The sequence below is a fragment of the Sinocyclocheilus grahami genome, unplaced genomic scaffold (genome assembly GCF_001515645.1).
Source record: "Sinocyclocheilus grahami isolate Dianchi unplaced genomic scaffold, SAMN03320097.WGS_v1.1 scaffold719.1, whole genome shotgun sequence".
In the NCBI taxonomy this organism is placed as follows: Eukaryota; Metazoa; Chordata; class Actinopteri; order Cypriniformes; family Cyprinidae; genus Sinocyclocheilus; species Sinocyclocheilus grahami.
Window position 1 is genome coordinate 204117 of NW_015505898.1, and position 21428 is coordinate 225544.

Here is a 21428-nt window from a genome sequence, read left to right on the forward strand (position 1 = left end):
TCTTTTTTTCTTTGCTCTCTCTCTCTCTCTCTCTCTCTCTCTCTCTCTCTCTCTCTCTCTCTCTCTCTCTCTCTCTCTCTCTCTCTCTCTCTCTCTCTCTCTCTCTCTCTCTGTCATTTCGTTCTCTCGTCTTGCTTTCTTTTCCCATGTCTCACTTGCTTTCTTTGTTGATCTCCGGGCGCTGGAGGCAATACGAGGAAGACAGAGTGATTTCTCTTTCCTTCCTTTCAAAGGTCCAGATGGACATTTTCTGCCCGTCGAGCACATGAACAACTGTGGCACTGCGGCACCCCTAATTCTCTCAGCCCTCCGTCAGGCAGGAAAAAGAACAGGGTTGTGCTGCAGAGAATCGCTGTCTTATACTCCACTTCCTTTTCTGACCTTTCAACCGCTGCATCAGTTTACCTCACCAACTCACTCAGGTTAAGCCACAGAAATACAAATTCCTTCTACATACTGGGCCACAGGATTAACCAAAACATCAATATCATTATCATACATCAATATCATAGCCAAACCAGAGCAGAATTCACCTGGTTTTCTAGATGCTGCTGAAATGTGTAAATTCTTTGCTGTTTTCTCTGCAGTGACTGGAGGTATTGGCATGTGTGGTAGTGTAACTGTTTGTTTACTCAATTCCCAGAGGTGACTGTGATTTGGAGTGGTGAGCAGAGGCCTTTATTTATCTCTTTTGTATTGTGTTGTGTTTAAGTGGGAGGATGACTAAAGATCTCTTCATCACCCTGTTCTTGTTAACAACTCCTCATCATATGCTGAAACCACAACAGACAAAACCTTTGAACTGTGGCATCTTTGAGTGGAATGCTTCCTTTTGCCTGGCGAAGGCATAAATGTTCTTAATTGGGCACTGTGTTTGAGGTGGCGAGAGAGCATGGCTGATCTTTTTTAATTTTATGAGGCATTATAATATGGTCTCAAATGAAACTATAGCTACTTAAATGAAAATTCCTTTGATATTTTACTGGGTTTGTGGGTGTAAATTTGACCACTTTAAATACATTTTAGCACGTCATTCATAACTTTAACATTAAGCAGGGTGCAGATTATGAGGGTTTGGAGAGGTCTGTTGATCCTAATTAAGGCTGAAACTGCATAAAAGAAGCCAGAACAAAAGTATTGGAGGCTATAGCAACATTAGGATGGTTGACCCTTTTCTGTTAGGATCAAAATTTGATGATACAGTACTCTGAAAACACAAATAAAAAGTAAAATATGAGCTGAAAAATTTATAGTCTTTGTATAATGCACATACTGATTTGAAATGTTACAGACAAAAGCCCCATACAGGCAATTCTATTAGTGAGAGGATGTGAGCTCTGAGAGTGTCCCTTGCCACTGGGGTGCACTCACTTAAGTGGGAAATGGAAAACCGCTTGCTTCATGTGAAATGTGATCTAATCCTAAAATTACAATGAAAGAGCAGAGCTCTAAGATTTGTGACATGAGTTTTTAAGGGGCCCTAGAACAGACCCCTGAGGAACACCTATCCAAGGACATATTACTGAGACACCAGGGGGTTGCATTTGTTCGTAAAAACCTGGTATATTAAGCAATAAATAAGGACTTACTTAATTTAGTGTTCCTTGTATACTGTTTCAATGTTTTTGCAGTTACACTTCTGCTGCTCTGAAACAGTTTTGTAAAAACTTACTGTAGCTGCACCAGGACTTTAATAATGGTTTAAAAGCTCAATATGCAATGACACCATCATTTAGAGAGGAATTAGCCTTTTGAAAAGTTAATTTGTTGTAAGTAGGTACTATCCTTGTAATCCACCTCTGATTAAATGGATTAGCTGTGTCAAAATGTCATGTAAGGGCTGGATTCTATCCTGTAAAATAATCTAGGTAATCTATTATAAATGCTGAGGCCTTATTGATAGTTTTGATTAAATTGACCTCATACTTAAGCTGGGTGCTTTGATGGCTAGGTTTTTGTTTTCCTAAGTGGTTCTGGTTCTGATTTTCTGTCAATCAAACCACAGACGCCTTTTACCTGCTTAGGTCCTCTTTGACATAATTCTTCATTAATCAGTATTGTCTGTCTAGAGGCTATGTTCTTTATCAGATTTTTTCCCTCATATTCCCTATAGATCTACACTGATTGGGCAAACCATTATTTGGCCAAGTCCGGTTGTCCGAGGCTTATTAAGGACCTGACTCAGGACATACCCGATGGAGTTCTGCTGGCAGAAATCATCCAGATAATAGGTAAGGGTACAGGCAAATGTACATACACACACAGCGCAGGCTAATAAATCTTTACAGCTTATTTCAGTGGTAAATTTATTTGTGTAAAACATAACTACTTACTGTGATTCAGCTTTAAGTTATTTTGCTCACGTTAAACTGGATTAGAAGCCATAGGAAATCAGCAACATGAAAATTGAACGCAATCTCTGCACTATTTAAGCATATGTCTCCCATATGTTCACTTTAGTGAGCCCAGAGTGGTTTGCGTTGTGTGCATGTGTGTCAGTCTGTCTTTTTTATTTTTCCTTCTTTCTTTCCCCCATCCCCTTTTCCCCTCCTCTGGGCCGTCCTGAAACTTTATTATGAACCTCCAGCATACAATGGCAGATCTTATGTCACAAACTCGAAACCAACAGCTGATGAATTAACAGCCATTCATTTTCTCAGCGTTTTCTCCCACACTGCAAACATACACACACTCATTCAATCACAAACTCTCGAAAACTGCAAAGGCAAACTTTCTTACCTCATGACGGTAACCCGTGGATGGAAAGGCCACGATATTGTGGTGCACTTCTGTGTTTTGTACAGCGTGCTGCAGAGGTTTAACCCAGCAATATCTCTGTTGCAGCTAATGAAAAGGTAGAAGATATTAACAGCTGCCCCAAGAGTCACTCTCAAATGGTAAGTTTCTTTTTTTTGTCATAATGCATGTAATACATTAACAGCATGGTGTCTGTTCTCTGCATTGTTGTTTCTTTTCTTTATTTTTCTTTATATTTTTTTTTCCTGACATATTAACTTTATACCACATCTGCCAGGCCTTTTGTTTTGTAAACATTTACCAGCTATAAATCATTCTTACAGATGTTTTGATCAAAAGGCGAAAATACTGTAAACATAAAATTGTGTCTACATATATAGTAAATGAAAATAATTAAATTAACTGAAGCTGATAGTGAAGGATAGTGAAGTGTCCAGTTGTACTTTTTCAGTATGTTTTATTTATGTCACAACAGTATTATATAGCTATTTTTATAGCATACTTCCTGTAAACAGCACATGTCACTGTGTCACTAAGATAAACCAGTCTCATAAAAATGCACCTGTCAGAAAATCAAGAAAACATATTTTGTTCCTTTTGGTCTGCCAAATCAAGATGCTTTTGCTGATGGTTCTGCAAAATAAAGATTATTTGCTGTTATCTGTGTAGGTAAGATCGTATATGCTTATGTTGTGTTTCTACTGTAGCGCATTGCAGTGATTAAACTCTTGCTAAGCTGTACTAGAGTAAAGGCTTTAGTGGCCCCACAAGTCTTTTCTGCAGTAGAATGGCCCGGCCGAGTCCTGGGCTATAACTCTCTGCATGTCAATGAGTACAGCAGAAAATCCTTGGTTAGTTGCTGTGGGCTTCTCCTAACAACTCACATGTAGGTATGCTTGTCAGATTGGAAGAGCACAAAGACCCCAGTAAAAGCTTAAGTTCAAGGCTAACGGTGAGATGGTGTGTGTGTGTGTGTGTGTGTGTGTGTTTTGGGGGAGGCGTAGGAGGTTTCATTGTTCCATTCAGTGCCCATTGATCTTGCACCTGCTGCCAGCATGAGTGTGCACACGTATGTAGAGCTTTTACACTGAGGAAGTGTGTGTTTATGAGAAGCTGTTTACGGGAAGTTGAGGTTATGGAGGAATATTTAGGACATACACACACTGTATCGCAGCCAAGCTTCACGTCCATAACATCAGCACATTGTTGCAGATTGGCAGGAGACTCCTCTGTGATTGCTAAGATATTTGTCAGTATTTGATTGATAGGAACAGGTTATTGTGCAACAAAAGCATGTTTTGTTGATAGATGGGATGCTGGTGTTCAGGGTTCTTAAATAGATTATAAGAAATAGTTCAGCCAAGAATGAAAATGTTGTCTTTGTCCATGCAGTGAAAATCAGTATGGCGGCACACCAGTAGCATCGTTGGTGGGAGGCATGTACAGTAATACAAAGTTATCAGAAGACATGGATCAAACCACTGGAACTGTATGCATTACTTTTACGATACATAAATATCCTTTTTGGAGCTTCAATCTTTTTGACTCAATTGACTTACATCTGAATGGACAAAAACAGCTGAAACAATTCTCAAATATTTTGTTGCTTCTTCCACAGAATTAAACAATCATAGTGGTTTGGAACTAGTCTTTTAACCAGCTCCACCTCTTTGTCCATGCAGTGAAAATCAGTATGGCGGCACACCAGTAGCATCGTTGGTGGGAGGCATGTACAGTATACAAAGTTATCAGAAGACATGGATCAAACCACTGGAACTGTATGCATTACTTTTACGATACATAAATATCCTTTTTGGAGCTTCAATCTTTTTGACTCAATTGACTTACATCTGAATGGACAAAAACAGCTGTCAGTTGTCATTTATGTGTGTTAAATAAAAGGATAAGAAATATCCTAGCCACAGCTTGGTTAATGTGTTCAGGATTAAGTCAGCAAGCTAATCTATTGCCCCTTTTCCTGTATTTTTTACTGTGTGGCAGTTAATATTAAACAGTAAATCACGTCAAGCCTCATTGCTCAAGGAGTTGGCAATCTGCCACTGAGAAATAATCAATTATAACTATCCTTCAGAAAGGAAATTCCTTATCGATTGGGATTAGATAGTCCTCAATCCATTTTCCACTGCGAAACAATAAAAATTTACAACTTTGGCATTAGCAAAAAAACGCTTGCTCACGTCCATTAAAAGCACCTGTTAAAAGTGACTCAGCTTCAGTTAAATGAGTGTATTGTTGGGTGCTTTCCCAGGCAATGAAGATGGTTGCTAAATTACATGCGTAATAAACTCTCTCTCATTGATCTGATTGGTCTCTCGGGGCTTAATTAAACTGGCATGAAGAGAGGCAGATAAATCGCCGCCCACAGGCTGTCTGTTCATTCACTGACCCTTATGGAAACGTTTGTCATTTGAACCTCAACTGCACCAGAAGCTAAAAAGCTAGGACCCATTTTTCCCAAAAGGAATGACTATGATCCCAAGGCTGGTATTCTGATTAGTCTGGAATTCTAAACATGTCGGTCCACCAAATGAGACCTCGCTGCCATTTGTGGCCTAGTCAGTGAGAGACGGCTATTTCTGGAGGTTATGCATCAGAATGGGAGTTCCCCTGGACACGAGCATATCCCATAAGCCTGCCTTGATTAGCAGATCCAGGGATTGCAACATTTGAAGATGTCCCCGAGGCATGTACACAAATTACTTTGTATATACAACTCTCAAAGATCATCAGAGGTGACATATTGGAAAATTGGCCAATTTAATATACAGTTTGTAATGTCATTTAGTATTAACATTAAGATATCACTGAGGAGTCTCTTGGCTTCTTAGTGGTTGTTTTGTGGCTGACGACTGCTTCATCAAATCCCTGTTTGCACCTCTATCCTCTCTCATCAGGCATTGTTAGGACAAATTCAGTCTGACAGTGTTGTCTCGTCCCTAAAACTGGAAACCGCAGGAACTGAGCATGCAGAGAGTGCCTTTGAACACAACCAGACACCCTCCAGCTCAGAAAAATCCAAACAGCGCCATAAAAATCCATTCGGCTGAAACAAAAGCGTCAGAATACTAATCTATATAATTAAAACTTTCATTAATAAACCACATTGCACTTCAAAAGGCTACAGATGTGTACATAATTAGACTGCACTTCCCAGAATACACCACATAAACCTGTGTATTGTAAACTCTACAGGTTGCAACCGCAAGTCTGTCTATATACAGGACATATGACTTGCTGTCAGTGTCTTCTACTGCTGTCAGGAGAGGCTCACTGATCAGCTACCTCTCCAGGTCGTGCGGGAGGATCGGTGCAGTTAAGTGTGTTAGGGCTTGTAAAGTGGATGTATCATCTGGGCTCCATCTGTTAGCAGCATACAGCCTGACAGCTGAGAGATACGCTCCTTGCTTCATCTACAGACATCAGCTTATCCCTCTGATGGCATACCGCATTCACCTTCATGTGATTAATACAGCAGGCATCCACCCAACTGTTGGCTATAGTGCACAGGATACTCAGCTGGTTTACCCTGCTACATACCAGCTGGTCCACATAATGTCAGGATCAATGAAGCACTTAATTGATGAACTTTGGGTCTTTATTGAGTTTGTTTGGTTAGCTACCGCTTTGGTTAATCAAAACGATGGGCCGTGTGGATTTGATTGAGTTATTAGATTAAGAATTAATTAGTGAGTTAGTTTGGTCAGTTAGTAAGTTAGGCTAGTTCATCTAAAGGATGGGCTTTTGGTGTTGATGTAGTTAGTTTGCATAATAGTTCATCGAGAAGCGTGACGATGGGCCATAATTGAGTTGGTCTGGTTATTTAGTGTGTTAGTTTCTGAAGAGAATAAACTTTGTAACTTTGTTGGGCTTTTGGTGTTGATTTAGTTATTTTGGTTAGTGAGGTAGTTCTTCAAGAAGCATGACATTGCATCTTGATTGACTTGGTTTGGTTATTTAGTGAGTTAGATCATTGAAAGGATGGCTTTTTGGACTTGTTTGAGTTAGTTAGATTTTTAGTAAATAACTAAGAAGTGTTCTCTAAATAGAACACATTTACATTTAATCATTAACCCTCTGGGGTCCGAGGGCGTTTTGGGTCCTGGAAAAGTTTTGACATGCCCTGACATTTGTGCTTTTTTCAGTTGCTTACAAACCTTTGAATGTCTAAAGTTTAATAACACCGTAATCAGCACAAACTGGGCTACAATAATATGCGAGCAGCGTGTATGTACGTGATTGTGTTTTTGAGAAAACAACGTTTATGCGTGCTTAGTGAAAAACTACAATTTTAAAGTCACTGAAATAAGGCCATAAAACACATACAGAACACACTTTTTTATGAAGTATCTTGCATGAGGATCTTAACACTCTTTAATGAGTGTTTTGTTTGTTTTTTGTTTTGCTTTGGTCTTGCCATATAAGACCAAAAAATAGCTTAGGTTTTTTTGAGATGGACTTTTTAGCATTCTTTTGCCTCACATTTCCCTCTTTTGCTGTGCCACCTTTTCTTTTTTCTTTTTTTTGAGCAGGTGGTGGTCAGCTTAAATATCAGTCATTCGGTTCAACTCTCACTCTCTTTCTTTCTCTTTCCTTCTCTGCGCAGCTCTCTCAGAGGGGTTGAGCAGTTTGATATTAACCAAGTGTGTCTTACACAGATACCATGAGATATTTCTCACTTTGTCTTTTCGTATGTTTAACGCCCCATAGTGACACTTGACGTTCACATTTGATTTGTGACATGCAGCGTTTGACATTAGCAGTGACCTTTCCATCTGGACTTGTAGACATAACAGAAATGGTTCTGATTGTTTCCTGTCAGATATATTTACTCTCACTGGACTGTGATTGTGCTTTGACCTCTGCTGTGGGAGGATCTGTTTTTGGATTGATGCGTCTTCCACCTCTTTACTTTTGACAGGGAGTCATTTTGGTAATTGTCTGGATTTCTATCCTTTTAGAAATTACTTTGAGGTTGGCGTGTTCTGATGTCTTTTTCCTTCCTCAGACATGTTTGACACACTTTCAAAATCTAATTTCCGTGTCCTGTTGTAATCCTGTCACATTTAGACGTCTACAGTTAGACGAATGAAGGAAATGGTCCTTTATTATATCGTCAACAAACATATTTGACAGACATTTTAATGGAGCTCCAAATATCCGGTCTCCCAGAGTGAAAATCAGAACGTCTAAGCCACTGATTACATCTAACTTGAATGCTTTTCTGTGGTTCATTCAAATTCTGCTCTGCAACAATAAGAAGCTTAATAATACCACACAGAGAAAACTATAGAAGTAAGCCTGTGAAATCCCAGAGCAACTCTGTTTCTTTTAAGAAATCTACAAAGATCAAACCATAAAACAGACAGTGACGAGGATAACCACAGCATAGAGTCATGGTTTCAGATGGTAATATGGAAGAACTAGATGTGTGACGTGGCTAAAAGAGCAAATCTATCACCCATAACATTACTCAAAAATCCACAAGCCTCACTTATGAGATGATGGCCTTAAAAGGATAGTATACCCAAAAATTTAATTTGTCACCATTTGTTTGTCCTCATGTCGTTCCAAACCTGTACATCCATTTTCTAACGTAGAACACAAAAAAAGGAGAACATTTTAAGACTGCTGGTCGCTCCTTTCTATGCATTTCCAAAGATAGTAAGCTGGAGTTTTTAAGATTCAAAAAAGGGTGCAAAAGTATTCTAAAAGTGCTGTATCATTAAAGTTGTCCAAACTTAAATGCGCCATCTTCCAAGTCATTAATTACTGTAGATCTTGCCATCTTCTTTAGTTGTGTGTTCGGGTAAAAAATCTGATTCTTTGAGTCAGATCTTTTCAGTGATGTAGTTCACAAAAGACTCTTAACCATTTGTTATGAATCAGATTGATCTCGGGTTAACCCACCAACTTATACACAGCAATGTACTGGGGACTTTATTGTAATGCAAAAGTCACATGGACCACTTTTATGATATTTTGTTGTGATTTTGGGTCATTTTTGAAGTTTCAAGAAAGAAAATAATACTAGTTTGGAACAACGTAAGTGCTTTCTTAAAAATTGCGGGCATTTTACCTTGTCCTAAATGGTGGATCTGCAATATGGAATCTTGGCATTCTCAAATGTTTTGAGAAAGCAGATACTTGAAAGCACATGTTGCAGGCAGGCCATCCGCTGGTGCTGTACCTCCACCAGTCTTGTGCTGGGCAGCGGCTGCAGCCTGATCTATTTAGTTCCTAATTAGACAGAGGAGACCGCAGAAATTTAACGGCTGTCGTCATTGGCTGGCATTATAATGGCTCAGCTATGGTTGTTTGTCTCAGTGCCCACTGGGTACATAGAATGGCATGCTGAAGTTGGCACTGAGATGGCTCTAACAAAGAGACCTGCCAAGAATTACTATAACACTATTAGTGCAGAAATGATTTTCTGCGGTCTTATTTGTTGCATTTGTGAATTAAACTATTAATAAAAGTAATTAAATAATAAACATTAATCCTGAAGAGCAAAATGCACATTTTTTATTTTGATTTGGATTGTACGTTTAGTTATACATGTCTAATGGCAATTCTGTGGCATACTTTGCAGTAAAAAAAAAAAAAAAGAATAAAGGTGGAGGGAGTGGCTCTACTTTTTCCATTGAATATTTTTTTTAGCTTCTAGTCAATTTCAGTTTTTCAAAATGTATGTATGTATGTATTTGCAAAATATATGTATTAAATATTTCCACCATTTTTGCCCTATAAAAAAAGTTTTTTTTTTTGCGGGAAGTTGTCACATAATTTAAATACTAAACCTGTTATGAGAAAAAAAAGGAGAAAATTGAGGGGGAAAATAACATTTTAACTCAAAGCACATGTTGGATAAAAAAGCACAAGTTAGTTTGGATGATAAAATTCACCTAAATCATAACTAAATATTCACTTGTTTTCTTAGATATGTAACTTTGAAGACTGTTTTGAACTATTAAACCAATATAAAACCACTTTCAGAGAAAACTTTATATATTTATTTATTTTTTTGGTAGTTGGAAATTGACTCATATTTTGAAAGTTATAATATTTAGATATAACCCTTTTAAACTTCCCTCTGTGACAATTAGCCTATTGGACAGTGTGAAACTATTGTTTTTGCTGTGTACTTATGGACAGCTCATCAAATTCATGTGCATGTGGTCACTACAATCAAAGGAAATGAAATGCTGCAAAAACGACTGTAGCTGTCTCTCTGTAAAACCAAAAGTGCTGGAGAAAACAGCGTTTATCTGTTCTCTTAGCTCTGAGTGTTTTTTAAGTGAAACCCATATAATTGAGGCTTGAGACCATTTGTATTTCATGGTAGTGTTGGAGCAGCAACACTTTCCAAAGCCAGCGCTCACCCTACGGTTATCCGATATGTTTGGAGCCAGTCCCTGCGCAACTAGCTGGGCCCCTCAGCATCTGGATCCACACAGCCGGACCCGCGTACAAACATTTACTCTGCATTAAAGCCTTGTTCTGATAAGTGTGTTGTATAGATTAAACACGATCAGATTTATGACGTTTGCCGCTCACAGCGACAGTAAACTTAAACGACTCATCATTGTCATTTGGAGGAAGGGACGTAAGCAGCTCATGGTAATTTTCCATCCTTTTGTCATCCATGTCAGCCTGAAAACTGCTTGCTTACAAATTTCTCAATATTATTTGGTGAAAATATACCTCATCAAAACATTCTCCTCCCTAATTTTGTTTAATGACATATCTGGTGCTGGAAAATGTCAGTTTATGTCGGAAAAACAGATGATCTGACTTTCCCGGAGTGTTGTTAAAATCCCACATGGTTTAAAAAACCGCTCGGCAAGCGGCAGTTTGGTAAAGCTGCCGAGAGCTTTGCTCGCCATTAGCGTATAGAATCACGGTTTTGGTTTGTGTACATCTCTGTAGGCCGAGAGACAGACTAAAAATAAACAGAGCGATGGGCTGATGGGACCGCTATTAAAACGAGGATGGAATTTCCCTTCATACTTAGGGGATTATATCCGTAATGGACACCAAACTTGATGAGCTTCTCACTTTTAAAGCGCAAGCCCCATCCTTACGTCTGTTTGCACACGTCTGTCAATCAAGAGTGTCCGCTCGCACTTTTGGTTTCGGCAACAAATGTTCAATCCGTCGCCGAGATATTACCAGCTATCATATATCGTAAACACTCCAGAAAAGCATTAAATGATGCGGTTGAAATGCCAGGCCAGCATTTAGCGTTCCACCACATTAGTGTGAAGTACATTTCATTTTCGTTGAGAATGTCTGAATCAGTTTTTTGTTGGGACATGCTGTCGGGTGCCCATGTGCGCGGGTGCTGTCGTCTAATGAGACTGCAATGAAAAACAGTACATCTCTGATGCACCACACATGTTCTGCACCATGTTGCATTTAAAAGAGGTTTATGAGAGAAGATAATCAAACGCTTAAAGTGCATTAGGCTATTTGCGTGTGCGGCTGTGTGTGGGATGTGTGTCATATGAAAAACAGCTACTTGCCGTTGGGACAGATGTAAGAAGAAACAAGATGCTGTCGATATGGATCACATTAACAATTGCTCATTCATTCGTCATCCTGTGTGTTTGCAAGTGTGTGTGGGAGTTAATTCTGCATGTGATCTGTGTGGATCTTTCTGGCTCAATGCTAGACGCTGTGAGGCACTGAGGTCAGAGGATACTTGATGGATGGAGTTGTGTGGAAGACTGTAAATCGCTGCTGAACTTGGACAGCTGTGAGAATTACCTTAAATTGATTCCAGTCATCCCTCACAGCGGCACTGCAGCAATTTGTGTGTGTGTGTGTGTGTACCTGTATGAACTATGATATAAACTCCATTATTTGAGTCCTTATAGAAATGTTAGCCGTTTTAAAAAATCTCATATTTTGAGATAATGACTGTGGCAGATAAAATGAAATCATTTAAAAAAATTATTTAAATAATTTCTTATCTCAGGAAAGACAGTGGAGTGATATGGGTTTCAAAACTAAACAGGAAATTAGGTGACTGAGACAATCAGTTATAAAGCTTAGCAGTCTTTAACCATAGACAGCTGTGACTGACCAATCAGGATCAAGTATTCCAGTCACCTTCAAGTCACTTATATTTCTCTAGCACTTCATACAATACAGAGCCGTGTAATAGTATCAGATATGTTTTAATGAAAGCACTGTATGAATAAGGTTATTCAGTTGCCGATTACTCTGCATGCTGGAATTGAATATGAAGCTTAATGAAACACACATTAGGAGTAAACAAACTAAGATTAATTTTACAGTGTGACAAGAGTTGTGAATTAATGTTAATGGACAGAAAAAAAATACACCAATGGTGATCTAATAATATTACATTAAGCATAAAATTCTATATTATGGTACTGTGTGTGTATTAGATATTAATATAGCTTACACATTATTTTAAGGACCAATTCTCACTATTAACTAGTTGCTTATTAGCGTGCATATTACTAGCATATTGGCTGTTTACATATATTATGCACATATTAATCATATTAATAATGCACATATTAATGCATTATTCTGCATGACCATATTTTAGATTGCTTAATCCTACCCCATACCTAAACTTAACAACTACCTTACTATTTTTAAGCAGCAAATTAGGAATTTATTGAGGCAAAAGTTGTCGTTAATAGTTAGTTAATAGTGACAGTTGGTCCCCTAACTAAAGTGTGACCTGAGTATTATATATTAATATTACACAATCATCTGAAGGGATAGCTGGGGCTTTACATCACCCTTTGAAACAGTATTAAAACAGTGGAAATTGTCAGCAGAGTGACATTTTCCTTGTGATACTATGTATTATGGACAGTATTGATAACTGTGCACAGAAGCAATCCTTCAGGGTCTCATGTACTTTATGAGCTGAGTCAACTCTCTTCGGTTCTGTCACACAGCACAATGCATTCCACACAGTACTGCGCTCGTCGCATAATAATATAGTGCGGTCTGGCCCATTGACCAGCCCTGACCTTACTGTACGACTTCTCCAGCATTCTGCCCTACACTAATGCAAAATATGTGAGCCATGCGTATCACATGGCCAAAGTCCCTTTGTGTGCCCATGAGTGGAGGCGCCAGGATATTACCACACTTTCTGTCAAGTGTTGTATTATTACAGCCCTTGATTGGGCCACAATGTAACGCCTGGTCTGCCTGTCAGCCTGTGTGTAGGTGTGACACACTGCCGTCTCAGTGCCACACTCTGAGTTTGACCCACAAAGGTTAGCCAGGGGGCATGACACTGTCTGACTCATGACAATAGAGCCTTTGTGGGCATAAGGCCATGAACGTGTCCTCGCACAACGTTGACATGCATGCGTCAGCCACCAGTTGAGTTGTTAAACATGCTGAAATACACTGAAGGAGATCTTCTGAAGAAACCATTGCATTCTGCGTCAAAGGCTTTGTTGAACTCTAAATACTGACAGGAATGTGTGTGTGAGGTTCAATAGCCACTTCTCTGACATCACTGCCCTCTCACACACACCGTCCACATCCTCACTGCCAAAACCATGTGCTGGTAAGTTTGCTCTATGGCTGATCTTTTTGTTTTTGTCTTTCAGATTGAGAATGTGGAGGCTTGTCTGATTTTCTTAGGGGCCAGAGGAGTCAGTGTTCAAGGGCTCTCTGCTGAAGGTAAGATCCTTCTGTCTGCTTGAAACTTGATAACAACTGCTAATTGCCTGCATATACAGCACACAGATCTAATTAGTGGCGTTTGCGTCAGTATTATCACCATTTAAACGTAGAATTAAGGGCTTTTCAAAGCCTTCATCATAAGTTTGATGGACTGTGAACATTAATGGTACCTCAAATATGTGGTTAGTTTACAATTTCAAGTGTGAGTTTGTGAGTGTGTGTATTTTAAAGTCATATATATGATTTTACAATACACACACTCATAAACACAAAACATCAAGATGCAGGCTTAAATTTTCCTTGAAATTTATTTGGAAAATGTCCCCCCTAAATAACAATTTCTTTAGTAATACTATTCAATAAGGTTCCATTTGTTAACATTAACTAATGTGCATTTGTTAACATTAACTAATAATGAAAAATACTTCTAAAGCACTTTGTTAATTTCAACATTTACTAATACATTATTAAAATCAAAATTTGTTTATGTTAATATTATAAAACAGACCTGAGCTAACATGGACTGACAATGACCACGTGTATTTTTATTAATTAACATTTAAACAAAGATTAATGAATGCTGTAACAAATGTATTGCATATTATTAGTTAATGCATTAACTGAAGTAAACTACTAATGGGACCTTATTAAGTGTTACCATTATGTTTATTGAAAAACATACATAATTAGAATCTAATAATGTTATAGAAGCATGCTTTTAATAAATCGTTTAATTAATTCAACATATTACTGCTTCCAATTTCTGTTAATAAAAAATTTATAAACAAGCAGCGTCATCATAATTAGAAAATAGAAATAGAAATGCCTGAGGAAATATATTAGCTAATATTGGGGAACTTCAAATGTCAAAAGATTGAGAAGTACTGTCGTAGACACACATTAACGTCAGAACAAGTTAGAAACCACATCATAGTGGCTTAGCATCGTAGTGGTGAGGGGGCATAAACATTATTTTTGCATTTTCATTCAGTTCCATACATACACTGTTAAGTATCACATCATTGTTATAGTGTTGAGTATTTGAGCCCATAGAGACCTGTTGATATTTGAATCTGATCTTTCATTTTTCTTAAAACTGCTGCATCGACAATCCTTGATTTTCTTTTTTAGCATAAGTAGGAGCTTAAGCGTACTAAATGCAGTGTGGAATGATATCATTAACCTAAAGCAGCTTGGATACTGTATTCACTGTCTCGCTAAATTCAGCACCATGAGTGCACAGTGCCCATAAATATACAGTGTATTGGGTTTCTCAAAGCTTTTATCATACACACTTTTGCTTCCACAGGGCTGTGTTTGTGTGTTTGTTGAGCATCTTTCCTAAAGCTGTGAGTAGCTGTCTTAATTTAATTAGCTGAGGTTTCAGAGTTAGGGTTTTGAAGGTTTGCATACGCTTGTGTTTAGTTTTTTATGAGGCATGCCGACTCGAGGCCTTAATAAAAGAAGTCGTTTTTTTGTGTTTGATGTGCCTGAGTGTGTAGGAGTTTTCCAAGGAATATAAAAGTAATGATGTCTAAGCCACAGACAATATGTAATATATATAGAATTTTCTCTTTACTGTCAATGTTGAATTTATTTATTTTTGAACTTTTGAAATGATTTCTCCTAGACAGCAATGAAATTAAATTTAGAGCAGATTAAACTTCACACCTCCTGATGTTTCCTGAATTTTTTATTTTTTTTTAATACAGTCATGCTATAATTGAATTGCTCTGTCCATGAAAAGAGTATAATTTGTTTTGCAAGCTTAAATATAGAAATTAAAAAGTAATTATAAAAAATAAAATAAAAAATGTCAGATAATAAGTTCAGATGTTATTTATTAATTTATTTATTTCAGATATTTTATTAGCACTTAATTCCATTATTTGACTGATAGAATGATTAATGTACTTCAAAACAAATCACCTTTCCAAATTGCATTAGTTTCGTAGAATGGCACTTACACTCTTACTGTATATATACTGTATATAGTTCAGTCATGAAACTCTAGATGGCGCAATCTTACGGGGTGTTAATGTAACTGCTGATATTCAGAGAGTTAAACGGCTTGGCACAAGCTGATTGATTCATGATGCATATGCAGCCAATGAGCTTACTGCCTTGCATTTATATGGCTGGCTAGCATTCACTAGAGATTCCTGCAGCGTGCTTTCAGAGTTCTCTGAAACCCTCCACCTTCCCCAGCTCCACCTGTATACATCTGCTATATTATATGCTATAGTTTATATGCTATTTGTGCAGCAGCATCATGTCTTAAATACTCACGGCACCGTATCGCCATATGCATTGGCAGTAGCAAGTTCCTGTACTTGCTTGCACCAATAATCTACAACTACATCAATAACCAACAGCAGCAGCAATTCAGCAGCAGCGTAGCAGATCTGTTCCGCCAAGACCAAATACATTAACATTGTCATATCCATCACCATGCTAAAATGTTCCGGGAGTTGTCATGATTGAATTACAGTTGTTTGTTTCTATTTCTATTTCTACTAAGGAATTTTTAAGAAACATCTGAGACAAAGTTGATGCTTAAATGAAACCTAACCTCCTGCGCTATAAAAGCACATCATCTGTGCAATAAAATCGTCCTCCAGGAAAGTTTGCTCTTGACCCCTGCTGAGTGTTATCCTAGCCTTAGTTCCCCAATAATGATAGGTGCAAACTCTCAATATCCCTTTTACTGCTGCGGTGGCCGTGACTCCCTGTTCACAGTGTGTAGGGTATCAGAACGCACAGCGGGACTCCGGTTTTAAGTGCAGGGCACACCGTGACCTTTGCACAGAGTGAGCTTTGATCTCATTGGCTGTGAGGATCTGGTGAAAAGGTGCAGTTTGTTATAGAGCAGGTCAGTCTTAAAGACTTCTGCCAGGGTCAAAGGGGGCACCTTAATCTGGTGACCTGACTGTGAAACCCGCCATGACAAGAAACACACACGTGTATGAAGACACTCACGCAACTGTCGTCCATGCTAACTCAGCGTAACTGAAGAGGCACTTCCGGTGCTGAGCTGTTTAATCCTTTCACTCCAAAAAAAAAAAAAGAATCCTCACAAGTCAAAGGAGATCAAGCATGACCTTCTGAGGTATTCAAATTGTAAGACACTCATTACTATGTAAAATACAGGAAGCCTGTTTTCATAGAAATCACTTTTCCTAATCTTAGCTATGTTAAAGGGGTTCACTCAGCTAGTTCACTCAAAAAAGGAAATTCTGTCATAATTTATTCACTCTCATTGTAAATCTGCATGTCTTGCTTTCTTCTGTGAAACATGGAAATGGAGGCCTGGGGGCTGTTGATCTCCAAAAATGATAAAAATACACAACTGTTTTTGACATTTATAATGATAAGAAATAATTATTGAGCACTAAATCAGCATATTAGAATTATTTCTGAAGGATCATGTGGCATTGAAGACTGGAGCAATGGCTGCTAAAAATTCAGCTTTTCTATCATGGGAATAAATTACTTTTTTTTTTTTTTTTACAAACAACAGTTATTTAAAAATGCAATATTTCACAGTATTATTGTTTTTATTTTTTATAAAATAAACCCTCTGTGAGCATAAGTGACTTTCAAAAACATTAAAAAAATCTTACCAACTCCAAACTTTTGAATGATATTGTATACACATCTAATCCAATTTTGTAATTCTGAACAAAGTATTAAAGGTCCCGTATTGTCAAAACTGAAATTTCCTGGCTTTTTTCACGATAACTGAGTTCTAGGGGCTATTTAACTACCATACAATTTTTAAAACAGTCAGTCCACAGTAAAATGCACACAGCCTGCATAAAGTAGCTGTGATTTTTCACGAACCATTGTGACTTCCATAAAAAAAGTTGACGTCAGAACTACACAGTCACCGCCTTCAGTCACCACCCGAGCACCGCCCACAGTCCCACTCTCCTTTTGCCAAACCCCCAGATAACATCGCGTCCATGCCATTGCTGACTGAGCAACAACAACATGGAAACAAGTCGAAAAAGGTTAACGTTAACCACGAAACCAGATCGGCCGACCTGTAACGTTACACTCTCACTCAAAAGATGGACGATCTGACAGGATTGTTACTATGAGGTGGATCACATCTAACATGTATAGTAAAGACAAACTCACCGTGTCTTATCTAGTCATGATGAAGATGTATATACGTTTCAATTTAAGCAGGCAACTATTTTTACAGCTACATTATTGTTCCAGCCACAATTAATCACAACAATGTATATATAATTACAAATGATTATATATAAATTGTCAGTTTGTTGTTTTACACACATGCACAGACATTATTTCATACACTACATAATCGTGAGATGCAAGAAACATAGACATATGGCAAGAAATCTGTAGACGCGCCCATAACAACAAAAGACAATACTTTATTGAACCTTTTCTGATAAGAAGTGTGCGCTGCAAACGCAAGCATTTTTGACAATCGTTTCTGTCCTGTCCACCACAGCTGTCATCGGTTTTTTGTCTGGCAGTGGCAGCAGATATGCGATCAAATTTCTAATTTGAGGCTGTATTACATCGATTCTGGCACCCAGCATCACAACAAGATGATATTTTAAGGTCCTTATGTAGCCGAACCTGCGCTGGTTTGAATGGGCCGCCTCCAGTTTCCCCTTTGTTTTGCTGCCTCCAGCTAGCGCTGTGACGTCGGCTGACCCTAGTTACCTGTGGTTGGCCTGGCCGTGCGTCACTCAGAAAACAACAGGCCAATCAGAAGAGAGGCTCATGAATATCAATTAGACAGGCCAAAATCGACCTGTTCTCAGCAGAGCTCCTGAGAGATGAGCTGTAAAAAATATATTGAGATGGTTTTTGGTACTTATACCGCAAATATATATTCTTAAGGACATCAAAACCTAAAATAAAACTCCAGAAAGGTGTACAATATGTGACCCCTAAGTGTTTACTGCCTATTTTGGCCAGGGAATGCTAGAACACTACTGTATATAGAGGAAGTGGTCAAGGGCACATCACTGTAAATAGATAATGTATTCACACTTCTCTGTCCTCACTTCCCTTAATGAGCCCGTCTGAACAGATACGCTTTTGACCTTGTGCAGCTAGTAACAGCAAGGCCTAATGACTCCACATTTAAACTTCTGTTAAAAGTGTGTTGATTTGCTGACAGCTTTTACTTTCAAGTTTCCAATTTAAGTCCTAGCTCAGGTGTTAGTTTGCAAAACATGTGGCGTGATCTGTTAGCTAGAGTATTTGCAGGTTCATGTAAGTGCAAGAATTTCACTCACAAGAAGAGGATTTTGTAAGAAAATATAATTTCCCCTTAACTATTTCTTGTTGTGACAATTAAAGTGTTAAAGTTCTATCTATCTATCTATCTATCTATCTATCTATCTATCTATCTATCTATCTATCTATCTATCTATCTATCTATCTATCTATCTATCTATCTCTCTGTCTGTCTGTCTGTCTGTCTTATCTGTCTGTGTCTGTCTGTCTGTCTGTCGATAGACAGATTTATTTTTAACACTTACTTATGCTTACCCAGACTGAATTTAATAATAATTTATATTAATAATATTTGTAATAATATTCATATTATTGCAATTTAAAATAATTTTTTTCTTTTATTATTTATTTACTTATTTATTTATTTTGTTTGTTTGATGGCAAAAGTTAATCAGTCTTTATGATTATTTCCAGTTTCTTATTATTATCAATGTTGAAAACAGTTGTGCTGCTTAATATATTTGTGGAAACCATGATACTTTTTTTCAGTTTTCTTTGATGAATAAAATTGTAACTAAACTGTAATACAACTGTAACTAAACTATAAGTGCACTTTCATGAAAAAATAAATTTAGATTTTATAGAAACATTCTAAAGATTCCTTCTTTGAAGTAAATACCATAATCATTTATTATGATTTTACAGTAGTACTAATACTAGTAACTGTTATTTTCTATAACGGAATACACTAGTGTTTGTGGAAATCATAGGGAGTTGTTATAGCTTAATGTGAATCAATTCAAAACCTTCCAGAATTAACAGTTAAAAACATTATTGCGCCTCACATTTTCTATATTGATCTAAAGTGCAATGACACCAAATAATGCCAGATTTCTATTGCCTGACCCAGAAAATATGTTCAACTGAAACATACCATCTGATTGCTTTATTATGTAGAATACAAATTACAGCTCTGCACGATCCCAAATTAAACCGGGGGTAGATTAATAACCCCAAACATTGCTGATGGGCAGAACAAACAGGCGGGCTGTCAGAATGAAGCCAGATTCTTCTCTTTAGCGCTGCCTCAGCACCACCATCTTTCAGTCGCTTTCAGCGCCAGCCATTAGCAGTGTGTGTGTATGAATGAAGGCCATTTCATAAAAGGGCACAAGAGAGTAAAGCGTCGCTGGCAGGCGGAGCACAGACAATCGATGCCTTCGCCTTCATCCTCAATCCTTTATCTCTGTGATCAGAGCAACGGTGTGTTGGCACTTATTCAAACTCACAACTGCAATTTCGGAAGAAAGTTTGAAAAGCATTCCTCATAGGACACCTCATTTGCATCGTCTCTGAATCAGGATAATAGCATTTGGGCTTCTAAACTCCATCCGCCACTTCAAAGTTTTACTTATTGAATCAGCATATCCTCGTAAAAGGTCTCAAAAGTTAATTGTTTCAGTGACTGTTTATTAATGTTAACATCTAATTTATGACGCACAAGACTCCAGACAGTCAAATGACCGTGCTAAACTTGGATTCTCCAGACAGTCGCATATTGTCATACAGGATATCACTTCCTCATTCAGAGCAGAACTTATCTGCCCTATATTTGCAGCTTCTTGTAAACAAAACTTGAACTTCCCTATGATGAGGCTAACTGCCATGTGACACAACAACGGTTTATTCTCACTTGATGCTGTACTAAAAACATGCTGTATTTAAGGTTTAACACATCAATGTAATGCAGGATTAAAGAGCTCTTCCTGTGGTATTTTCTAAATCTGGTGTGTTTGATCTTCAGAGGTGTGTAATGGGAATCTGAAGAGCATCCTGGGTCTGTTCTTCATCCTGTCCCGCTACAAGCAGCAACAGCAGCACCAGCAGCAGTACCTGCAGTCGTTAGTGGAGCTTCAGCAGCACGTCACACATCAGACCACAGGGGCGGTGCCAGCGAGCCAGCACAAAACACAAGACATGCAGTCCAGGTAGGACACGTCTTATGATCTCTATTGCTGTTGCTCCTCCATTTGACTTCTGCATCTTTAATCATGAAATAAATGGCTATGTACCTAAATGTGTGTACCTACCATATTTTGGAGACAAATTTGCACCCAGAAGTAAGCTAAACCTGACAAAATCACAAAAACTCTACCTTTTGGCGACATCACAAGTGTTTATTGACAAGAACACAACATATCTATCATTAACATATAAATGCATGGCATATATACACACACATATATATATATATATATATATATATATATATATATATAAATTTCAACCATATTGTTAGTAAATAACTTCAGAAAGGCAGAATAAGATAAAAGCGTGTATGTGTTTGTTTACAAATTTGGAACAAACTTCCATTTGGGCACATCCTTGTTTGTAATAATGGTATCAAAATAAAGTGATTATTCATTCATTTATTAAATTGTAAAAATAAATGCAGAAAGTTTTCTGTTAGGGTGTGGGTTAGGGTTAGGTTATAGTATTTATAAATATTTCTATATAAGAACAGTAGATAGTCTCTGCAATGTTCTCATTTAAACAGTAAACGCCTCTGTATACAGTGTGTGTGTGTGTGTGTGTGTGTGTGTGTGTGTTGGTAGAAAAGGAAGGCCATGACTGTGATGTAAATAGATGAGTAATCATAGCACCAGATATGAAGAGGAGATGCCACACATGAGTGGCGTTACACAGCCTGGCTCACGTTATCTGACCCAGAATGCATT

At 37.9% G+C, this 21428-nt stretch overlaps 1 protein-coding gene across 1 annotated transcript in view; it reads left to right on the forward strand.

Annotated features, from left to right (window-relative positions):
- The window catches only part of LOC107560296 (neuron navigator 3-like), a 234038-nt gene that overhangs the window by 144812 nt on the left and 67798 nt on the right, over positions 1–21428 (forward strand). Inside the window, exons 2-5 of the mRNA XM_016244436.1 lie at positions 2114–2231; positions 2845–2897; positions 13389–13461; positions 20495–20678. Coding sequence (XP_016099922.1) covers positions 2895–2897; positions 13389–13461; positions 20495–20678 — 260 coding nt within the window. The 5' untranslated portion in view covers positions 2114–2231; positions 2845–2894. The remainder of the gene's footprint in view (positions 1–2113; positions 2232–2844; positions 2898–13388; positions 13462–20494; positions 20679–21428) is intronic.